The 11,699-nt window shown below is 43.9% G+C and overlaps 1 protein-coding gene across 1 annotated transcript in view; it reads left to right on the forward strand.

Moving 5' to 3' along the window:
* Positions 1–7,990, forward strand: part of LOC134354328 (cytochrome P450 3A29-like) — a 65,615-nt gene extending 57,625 nt beyond the window's left edge. The window contains exon 15 of the mRNA XM_063063260.1: positions 7,674–7,990. Within this exon, the coding sequence (XP_062919330.1) occupies positions 7,674–7,748 (75 nt within the window). The 3' untranslated portion in view covers positions 7,749–7,990. The remainder of the gene's footprint in view (positions 1–7,673) is intronic.
* The last annotated feature ends 3,709 nt before the right edge of the window (positions 7,991–11,699 follow it).

Here is an 11,699-nt window from a genome sequence, read left to right on the forward strand (position 1 = left end):
AGAGTAGCTCATGTTGTTCCGTTGTTTAAAAAAGGATCAAAAAGTAATCCGGGAAATTATAGGCCGGTAAGTTTGACGACGGTAGTGGGTAAGTTATTGGAGGGAGTACTAAGAGATAGAATCTACAAACGTTTGGATAGACAGGGACTTATTAGGGAGAGTCAACATGGCCTTGCGCATGGTAGGTCATGTTTGACTAGTCTATTGGAGTTTTTCGAGGAGGTTACCAGGAAAGTGGATGAAGAGAAAGCAGTGAATGTTGTCTACATGGACTTCAGTAAGGCCTTTAACAAGGTCCCGCATGGGAGGTTAGTTAGCAAAATTCATTCACTAGGTATACATGGAGAGGTGGTAAATTGGATTAGACATTGGCTCAGTGGAAGAAGCCAAAGAGTGGTAGTAGAGAATTGCTTCTCAGAGTGGAGGCCTGTGACTAGTGGTGTGCCACAGGGATCAGTGCTGGGTCCATTGTTATTTGTCATCTATATCAATGATCTGGATGATAATGTGGTAAATTGGATCAGCAAATTTCCTGATGATAGAAAGATTAGAGGTATAGTGGACAGTGAGGAAGGTTTTCAGAGCCTGCAGAGGGACTTGGACCAGCTGGAAAAATGGGCTGAAAAATGGCAGATGGAGTTTAATACAGACAAGTGTGAAGTATTGCACTTTGGAAGGACAAACCAAGGTAGAACATACAGGGTAAATGGTAAGGCACTGAGGAGTGCAGTAGAACAGAGGGATCTGGGAATACAGATACAAAATTCTCTAAGAGTGGCGTCACAGGTAGATAAGGTCATAAAGAGAGCTTTTGGTACATTGGCATTTATTAATCAAAGTATTGAGTATAAGAGCTGGAATGTTATGATGAGGTTGTATAAGGCATTGGTGAGGCCGAATCTGGAGTATTGTGTTCAGTTTTGGTCACCAAATTACAGGAAGGATATAAATAAGGTTGAAAGAGTGCAGAGAATGTTTACAAGGATGTTGCCGGGACTTGAGAAACTCAATTACAGAGAAAGGTTCAATAGGTTGGGACTTTATTCCCTGGAGCGTAGAAGAATGAGGGGAGGTTTGATAGAGGTATATAAAATTATGATGGGTATAGATAGAGTGAATGCAAGCAGGCTTTTTCCACTGAGGCAAGGGGAGGAAAAAACCAAAGGACATGGGTTAAGGGTGAGGGGGGGGGACGTTTAAAGGGAACATTAGTGGGTGCTTCTTCACACTAGTGGTGGGAGTATGGAATGAGCTGCCAGACGAGGTGGTAAATGCGGGTTCTTTTTTAACATTTAAGAATAAAAAGGACAGATACATGGATGGGAGGTGTATGGAGGGATATGGTCCGTGTGCAGGTCAGTGGGACTAGGCAGAAAATAGTTCGGCACAGCCAAGAAGGGCCAAAAGGCCTGTTTCTGTGCTGTAGTTTTTCTATGGTTTTCTATGGTTTCTATGATCACTGCTTCCTAAGTGTTCCTTTACCATATGCTGCCTAATTAAATCTGGTTAATTATACAGCACCCAGTCCAGAAAGTGGGCTCAACCACAATATCTCTCATGGGATCCAGCACCAGACTAATTTTCCCAGTCTACCTGCATATTGAAATCACCGCTGATTATTGTAACATTGCCCTTGTGACATGCCTTTCCTCTCTCCCATTATAATTTGTAGCCCATATCCTGGCTACTTTTCAGAGGCCTGGATATACATAACTCCCATCAGGGTCTTTTTACTCTTGCAATTTCTAAACTCTATCTACAAGGACTCAATATCTTCTGATCATACAGTACTGTGCAAAAATATATAGCTAGGGTGCCTAAGACTTGTGCACAGTACTGTATTTGTCAACGTGGAGCAGAGAGCGAAGTTGTAAATCTGGTGGGACTGGGAAGGGTGTAGTGCCGAGGGAGAGGTTTGGACAGGTGGCAGAGAAGGAGAGCCAAGGGTCGGGGGAGGGGGTGGCGCGGGTGCAGACACACCCAGCCCTGAGACACCAGGCAAGGTCATTAGATTCCAAACAATTGGTTTATTGATCATTACAAACTATCTCTCTGGTGCTTCCTGTTGCCTCTCCTCACCCTTCCCCTTTTCCCAACCATGATTCCCCTCTTCTTGTTTCCTTCCCACTCTTAGTCCACAATAGAAACTCGTATCAAAATCAGGTTTATCGTCTTTCACATATATCATGAAATTTATTTCTGAGGTGCATTACACTGCAATATATAAAATTACTACAGTACTGTGCAAAAATCTTAGGCACCTCAGCTATATATTTTTGCACAGTACTGTACGATCAGAAGATATTGAGTCCTTGTAGATAGAGTTAAGAAATTGCCTAGACTTTTGCAAAGTACTGTAGGATTAGAAGATATAGAATCCTTATGGGCTCTCGAAGGATTTAAATCAATCCTCTTTCCAAGGATTTGATTTCACTTTTTATCAAAAGAGCCAATGTCACCCCCTTTGCTTCATTGCCTGCCCTTTTGATACATGGACTCAGTAATGCCACAACGCCATACTTACCAATCTCTAACTGTGCTACAAGATCACCTACGTTATTCTGTTTACTGCGTGCATTCAAATATAGCACCTTCAGACCAGTATTCATCACCGTTTCTGAATTTGTCCCCCTTTTCCACTGCAACTCATCCACTTACAGCAATTTTGCCCTATCGTCTGGCTGTTCTTTCTGTCAGTAACATTATACACTGGCTCTGCTTGTAAACCAACAGCCCTCTGACTCAGTTCCCCTCCCCCTGCCAGATTAGTTTAAACCCTCCCCAACATCTATAGCAAACCTGTCCACAAGGATATTGGTCCCCCTTGGGTTCAGGAGTAACCCCTCCTTTTTGTATAGGTCATACAAAGAGATCCCAGTTCTTCAGCCACGCCGGTAATATGCATTTGTCTGCTGTATGGATCTTTTTCTTTTAGAGCAATGATACCACCCCCCCTTAGCACTACTTATTCATCTGCTGCCTACACACATGCATTGTTCTCTCTCTCACTGCAATGTGAATACATCAGTTAATGCCATCTCTCGCATGTATGTTTTTATTTAATTGATACATAGTTCCAAAGATACAACAAATTGGTGAACCTGAATGCCAGAAAATATCACAAACTGCAGTGACAGTTATGAGATGAAACAGCGAAAGCTAAACAGCACAAGAAAGCCGAAGAACCTATGAGTAATGGTGAAAGAAATGCTGAATCTAAAGTGAAAGTAACGGCTTCTTTTGGGAAAGTTGATGAATTTGATAGCGCCAATGAAGGCTGGGAGTCATATATCGAGAGGGTGGAACTGTATTGTAACGGAAACAATGTGGAGGAGCAAAAGAAACCCCTACACTTGTTAGCTTAGTGGTTGCAAGGACAAATGGTCTCTTTCACAACATAATAATCCCTGAAACACCAGTAAGCAAGCTGCTCGGTAAAATTGTTACAAGTTTACAAAATCACCTGAGCCCTAAACCACTGGCAATAGCTGAGAGATTTAGATTTTACAAAAGGAATCAGTCCAAAGGATGAAAGCATTTCTGAATACATTGCAGAACTGCATAATCTTTCCCAGTACTGTGACTTCAGAGACAGACTGTCAGATGCTTTAAGGGACAGGCTTACATGTGGCATGCATAGTCAGAGCACTCAAAAGAGGCTACTGTCTGAAAGAGACCTAACCTTAGAAAGGGCATTGACCATTGCAATATTGTTAGAAACTTCAGCAAAGGTTGCAGCAGAACTACAGAAAAGTAAGTTAGAATGTGAAATGCACAAAATGTCCCTGAATGGTGCAAAAAACCAAAAATGGTATCCATGTGACAAATCATCCCATGGTGCAGTTGACTATTGGTTCAAAGAAAAAGTCTGCAGAAAGTGTCACAGACAAGATCACATGGAGAAAGCACACAAGTCAGACAAAAAGCACAACCAAAGAGAAAAACCACACCAAATGAAGAGTTTCATTCACAAAACTAAGCAAATAACTAAAGTAAACAAATATGAATCAGACAACACAGAGTCTGGCAAAGGTGAGCTGTCATGCCTGGAATTACATAGTATAACGGAACGAGTTCACAATAGATATGTCTGGTGAAAAGCTGAAAATGGAGCTGGATACAGTGTCAGTTTTGTCTATAGTTTCCAGAGGCTGACTACAACACACGATTTTCTAAGATACCATGAGAGAAGACCTCAGTGATGCTAAAGACTTACACAGGCAAAAAAATGTCCCCCAAAGGCAAACTGAAATTGAATGTAACGTATGGAGGCCAAACACAGCAGTTAGAGCTTTATGTATTGAAAAGTGAATGGCCAGCACTTTTCAGCCGTGAATGGTTGAGAAAAATCCAACTAGACTGGCACTCAATCAAAGCTCTTAGTCTGTCTTCAACAGGCAACAGCAGCCTGAATGGTAGCACCAACCAGAGACTTTGAGAAGGGTATTGGTAAACTCAAAGGTATGAAGGCCCGAATTGAACTCTATGCAACACCAAGATTCCATAAAGTGTGTCCAGTGCCCAATGCACAACATCCTAAAGTGGATGCTGAACTACAGAACTTGGAGGCATCTGGAATTCTCTCCACGGTTGAATAGAGTGATTCCAATTGTCCCGGTGATCAAGAAAGGGAAGGCTGGAGCCGTTCGCATATGTGGGGATTTCAATCCAGTGTTGCATTCTGTGCAGTATATCCTGCCACACAGAAAACATGCATCTTTGGCAGGAGGGGCAAGTTTTCAAAGATTGATTTGTACAAGTCTATCTGCAAGTGGAGATTGAGGAGTCAAACAGTAAGTTCCTCATAATTAACACCCACAAGGGACTGTTCCAATATAATTGTCCCATCTTTGGCATCACATCAGCTCCAGCAATTTGGCAAAGAGCAGTGGACCAAGTGCTTCAAGGTATCCCAGAAACACAATGTTACCTTGATGACATCATAGTGAATGGCAAAAATGATGAAGAGCACTTCCAGAACCTTGATAAAGTGCTTACCAGGCTGAGTGAGTATGGTCTGCAAAGAGAGAAAAACGTGAATTTTTCAAGAATAAAATCTCATATTGTGGATATATCATTGACAAGCATAGCTTACATAAGTCACAAGAGAATACTGAAGCAGTGCTACAAGCACCCAACCTGGAAAATGTGTCACAACGCAGGTCATACTTGGGCCTTATAAACTACTCCCAAACACTGCTGCACCCATTCATTGCACTATTGCGACAAGAGCAAAGTGGGAATTGTCAGAAAGATGCGAAAAAGCATTCTAGGAAACAGAGTCTAATAACATCTGATGAACTGCTCACCCATTGTTGTCCATCAGACTGGTATGTGATGCATCCCCTTATGGCATTGGTGCCTTTTTGTCACACATTATGAAAGATGGATCTGAACGCTCGATTGCTTTTGTTTCAAGATCATTGACAAACGCAGAACACAACTACGCACAGATCAACCTTAGTCTAGTATGGGGAATAAAGAGCTTCCACCACTACCTCTACAGACAAAAGTTTACGTTAGTGACAGATCACCAGCCCCTTGTGTCCGTTTTCAATCCCAGGAAGGGAATTCCAGTGATGACTGCTATCCGGTTACAATGTTGGGCACTATTCCTAGGAGCCCACTATTAAGACATAGAGTTCAAGGATATCAAACAACACAGCAATACTATGGCTTGTCACATCTTCCACTATTGGCAGCTGAAGAAGGAAAGTCTTCATACTGTGACCCAGCAGAAGTGTTCCATATTACATTGGTGGACCAGTTGCTAGTAACAAATTCCAAAGGGAAACAAGGAATGACCCGACATTGTCAAAAGTCTATCAAGTCACCATGCAGGGATGGCCAGCTCATGGTAACCCTATGTTTCCAGAGTTCTCAGTGAGATGAGACCAACTGTTGGTATGTCAAAGGATGCTGATATGTGGATCTTGTGTTGTGGTTCCCTCTAAACTGTGCACCAGAGTGTTAGAAAAACTGCATGAAGGACACCTGGGTACAATCAAGATGAAAAATCTCGCCTGGAACTACATGTGGTAGCCAGGAATAGATGAACAGATTGAAAACTTGGCCAAAAGCTGTTCAGGATGTCAAAAAGTTCAAAATGCACCCTCACAAGCACCTTTACACCCATCATCTCCATGGCAAAGAGTACATATTGACTTTGCTGGGCCATTCATCGACTCCATGTTTCTGATTGCTGTGGATGCTCATTTGAAGTGGCTGGAGGTTATACCAATGAAGTCAACCACCTCAGCAAAGACTGTCTCTGCTCTGAGCACTATCTTTACCAGAAACGGCTTACCCTAACAAATTATGAGTTACAACGGACCGCAATACATGTCAGAAGAATTCCGACTGTTCATGAAGAAAAATGGCATCAGACATTTCAAGTCAGTTCCTCACCACCCACCAACGAATGGGTTAGCTGAAAGGTTTGTCCAAACCTTCAAGAAGTCCATGAAAGTGATGAGCAAGGAGGACATTTTTCTACAGCACAAGGTGGACAACTTCCTTTTTGTGAATCGTAACTCTGTTCATGCAATGACAAATCAAACACCTGCAATGCTGTTCATGAATAGGAATCTGAGATTTCGCACAGACCTCCTGAAACCAGATCTATGGAGAGAAGTGCAGAATAAACAATTCAACCAGTTGCCAGGTGAAGTAGCAAGGAGCTTCAAGGTTGGACAGGAAATCCTAGTGCATGATTACTGTGAAGACAAGTGGACCCCTGGTAAGATAGCTACAAGAACTGGAACACTGATGCACACAGTGGATGTTGGAGATCAGACATGGAGATGTCATGTGGACCAGATACTGGATGCTCAACTGAAGAACACACCTGAGTCAACTGCATCCAACAAGATGGATGCATTCACAGCCACTGGACTTACCTGTCAGTGATGAACATGTCATTAATAGCAATGTGACATGGGAAACCGAGAACATTGTCTCAGACAAGACACCTACTAAACCTGATGCCACTCCACAGGTCCAGAGGCTCTATCCTGAAAGAAACAGAGCTCCACCCAAAAGACTGAACCTTTAGAATGGTGAGGTTAGTTGTGGACTGTTATTGTGAAAGCATGTTTATACGGAATATGGGTTTATGGAAGAGAAATTGAGTGTTTTGTACATATACAGTTTTATGTTGCAATAATCTAATGTATGGATCTATTTAGTTTAGTGCAATGACACCCTCCTTAGCACTACATATTGATCTGTTGTCTGCGCATGCACATTGATCCCTCTCTCTCTCTCTCTCTGCAATGTGAAGACACCAGTTAAAGCCATCTCCCACGTGCATGCTTTTATTTAAGTGATATGTAATTGCAAAGACACAACACCTTCCTTGTGATGTCACTTACGTCCTGGTCCCTGGGCAGATACTCAGATATGAAAACATCAAGAAATTTAAAACTACCTACACTCTCCATTTCTGATCCCAGAGGAAGGCTTGATCATGGTAGTATGGTTGGCTGTTTGACAGACCGCAAGGAAGGGTGGGATGAAGGGCTATTATGCTGCTTCATGATGCTGTAAATGCATAATCTATAGTAAAAAGATACATGTACTCCTGGGAAACCTGAAGTCTCCTGGTGTGTATGTTTGAGGAATAAATGGATTAAGCCTAAATGCTTTACATCTTGTTCTACTTTTCTCGACAGATGTACCTTGAAATTGAGACATTGGGCACAACCCGGTCCAAAGAGCCCATCACCCTCCAGATAAACCTGCCATAGCACAAAGGAGAAATCTGATCTATCTTCTGCATGTTGACCTTCTCTCAGTAACACTGGAAAGCTTAGGAACAAGGCAGTGTCCGAGAAGATGCTTTTTCATCATGTGGCTGACTGGAAATTTTCTCCATTACACTGAATGTCCAAGGATCAAGAAGAGTATCACAGTCACAAGAGAGACACAAATGCCCTGAGCAGAAGACTTCAAGAATCAGTTGATCTGTAGGTTTCTGCAAATAAAGCAAAGTGAGGTGTTTTATGTTTAACAAAATCCATAACACATCTTATTGAACTCCAAAACCTACACAAAGAAAGTACACTAAAAGCCTTTTATGTAATAACGTCATCACATCAGACCAGCCACTTAAAGCAAAACCCCAACTCAACGTTGGTGGTTGTGAATTATGTCCATTTTTCCCAGTTACGTTCTCCTACACAGGCCCCCCCCCCCCCGAATTCACTAACCCGGCATTGTGAGCCTGTCTGGATCTTGGCTCTGGTCTTGTGTTCCATGTGTGGAGGAATAGCACGTGCCTCTGGCTCGTCCAGACACTTACACTTATTAACATGCTCATGGTCATATCTTGATGGAGAGGCATGACAGCGGAATCCTCTAAGCTGGTTTAAAGGTGATCTACTGAAATATATTCAGGTTTACCCCTCTTATCTATGATAAAAGTCCTTTCTCTCCATTCCAAAAGGTGGAACGGGCCATCTTAAGGGGACCTAAGGGGACATTGGTGTGCATCGTGGTGTGTGAAAACAAATGAGGCGGAATGTAGATCAGCAAGTACCCAAGAGTGCTGTATGCAATGATGGGAGGAATAGGTGAAAAGAAATTGAATTTACTGAGGAGGGTGGGATGCTGTTGAGAGGCTGACCAAGCAGCCGCAGCATCAGGAGTGTGGTCACTTGGCACTCGTAATGGCTGCCCGTATACCAACTTAGCCACAGACGACTGCAGGTCCTCTTTTGGAGCTGTTCTGAGCCCCGGCAGGACCCACGGGAGACAATCATGCCAACACTCATCGGTCAGGGAAGCCCTTGCAGAGTATAGCCTTTAAGGAGTGGTGAAACCACTCGCCTAGCTCATTGGTCTGCAGGTGATACACCGTGGTGTGATGCATCCCAATGCTGAGGTTCTGGGCCATCACAACCCAGAGGTCTGAAATGAATTGGGGATCACAATTAGAGGAAGTATCAGATGAGGTGCCAAACCAAGCAACTCAGGTGCCGATGAATGCCCAATCCACGTCTGCGGCCATCGACGATGTTAGAGGGATGATCTCTGCCCACCTGGTGGTGCGGTCCACCATGGTAAGAAGGAACTTGAAATTGCGGGAGACGTGAAGAGGACCAACAAGGTCCACATTGGCACTATCAAACCGGTGCTCAGGGACCTCAACAGGTGCCAATGGTGCCTGAACATGACGAATAATTTTTGCCCGCTGGCACTCCACACGGGCTGCAGTTCAATCATGCACATCCTTTCTGAGGTCATGACAAACAAACTTTAGTGCAACCATTTTTTTGTGTGAGACCTCCGGCTCAAATGCGAGAGACCATATATGGATCAAAAACGTCTCCAGTTTGTTGGCACAATGGGGTAAGGGTGACTGGTTGAGATATTGCACAGGAGAGAAGCCAACCCCTATGTGTACGGTCTCAACAGCTGGCCGTGAGAGGTAATCAGCCACAACATTATTTTCCTCTTGATGTGTTGTGAACTTGGATATGTAGGCCAGGTGGTGTTGCTGCGTGCATAACAAGTGTCTGATATTTTGGCCATCACGTGCGCAAGGGGTTTGTGGTCAACGAATGCTGTGAAATGGCGACCCTCTGGAAGAAAAAGGAAATGGCAAACAGCCAGAAGGAGAGCGAGAAGCTCACAGTCAAATGTGCTGTACTTTGTTTTGAGAGGAGAGAGGCAAGCTGCTGTCATGTGCGTCCAACCAACTGTTTGTGCACAGCACACACAACATAGTCTAATGTGTCAGTGGTAATGGCTATGGCTGCATTGTGGAGTGGGTGCTCCAATAGGGTCACATTAGAAACAGCTCGATTGGTAACATCAAATACCCTGGTCATGTCAGCTGACCAGCTAAGCAGTTGATTAGGTGCCTTGTTAAGGCATCGATAATCACCACATGGACAGCAACCACCATCGGACTTAGGGGCGAAGCCCAGGGGCTATTCGACCAGCATACAATTCCAAGTCTTTCCATGTTGGGAACTGAGACTTCGCAGTTGCCATCTTTATGGGTCCAGTCTACACACACAGGCGTAGACCGCTGGGCCAGTTGTGGGAATGTGGTGCTCGACCACATGCTTAGTGACTGTCATGGAGAATATTGGCTGGTTGAGGTTTGGGAATTCACCCAGCAGTTGAGTAAACTCACATGCGGTGGTGCGTGCGCTTGACAGAGTCGTTGTGGGGAACTTACTGGGGAGCTTACTGGGGAGCAGAATAACGAACCAAAGTCCTTGACGTCCAGAAACTGGCAGTTCTTAAGATCGACTAACAGTCTTTGGGTACATAGGTAATCTGCATCAAGCAGATGTCTAGCCACTTTAACCCGAACAAAGTATCATGTGTAATGCTGCTCACTGAAGCAGAGTGTCACCCATCGTGTCCCGTAGGTCTGGATCCGGCTGCCGTTGACTGCCTCCAGCGAGGTTTCATCACTCTTTGCCTTCTGATCAACAGACGATGCCAGCAGCACAATCACTTGAGCACACATGTCATACAGGAAACGTTGCCCTAAAAGGGTGTCTATGATTTACAGTAGACGACCCTGGCAGTTGGAACCCATGGTGTTCACAGACCTCTGATGTCCCGATACACTGGCAGTATTGAAGCTGCAAGGCGGTTGTCACTTCCTAGCGTTCGTACCAAAATGAGCGTGGTAAAAGCACAGCCCCAGTATCGTCTATTTCACAGGCACAGGCGTCCTTATGTTGGGAGCCTTGCTCACTGGAGTTATTGAGGTAGAGAAAGGAGGAGGAATGATGCACCACTGCCCAGCTGAGTGTAGACTATCAGCTGCACTCCCTTGGCAAGGGTGCATTAACGACGACTACATGAACTGGGTCAGGCATTTGCTGCATGAGAGTTCTTTAAAAATAAAATGAGGACGGTGATTCCCCAGGAGCGACAGCATGTATTCTGTTAGCTCCAAAGGCTCACCATTGCCAAAGGTTGGGCAAAGAGACAACTGTTTGGTATGCTCAGATGCCAATGATCCAAAAGTCTGAAAAAGGTGAGTTTTCAGCCATCGGTATTTATTGTGTTCAGGCGGGTGTTCAAGCAGACTCACTACTCTCGCAGGCATGGAATTGCTGAGTGACGCTACCACGTAGAAATATTGGGTGTTGTTGGCAGAGATCTCTTGCAGGGTGAACTGGGCCTTGGCAGCGGCATTTTGCTCACAAAACTCTGGCAGTTTCAAAGCAACTGTGTTGGCCGACATGTTCAATAACTCTGGAATTCACCTAGAGCTTTGGGGTCACCAATGCAGGTTTCTGCAGCTAAAATGGAGTGAGGCTTTTTAGGTGTTACAAAACTCGTAACACATTTTGTTGAACTCCAAAACCTACACAACCAAAACGCGCTAAAAATCTTTCATGTAATAACGTCAACACATCGGACCCGCCTCTTAAATCGAAACCCCGACTCAATGTTGGTGGTTGTGAATTATGTACATTTCCACCGATTATGTTACCCAACACAGCCACCCCCCAAACCTCCCACAAAATTCACTGGATCTCTTGCCAGTGCTAAATTTTGTCTACTCAAAATAAATTTTAATAAGTGACTTGTACATATTATTCCACCTCAGATTTTGGATGTGGAATCATAGTAATTCACAGAACACCATGATGCCATTCAGTCCATCATTTTCATAATAGTTACGCCACAGTTTACAGCTAATTCTATTTAGAACATACAATCAA

Source organism: Mobula hypostoma, chromosome 11, assembly GCF_963921235.1.
Source record: "Mobula hypostoma chromosome 11, sMobHyp1.1, whole genome shotgun sequence".
NCBI classification, from domain to species: Eukaryota; Metazoa; Chordata; class Chondrichthyes; order Myliobatiformes; family Myliobatidae; genus Mobula; species Mobula hypostoma.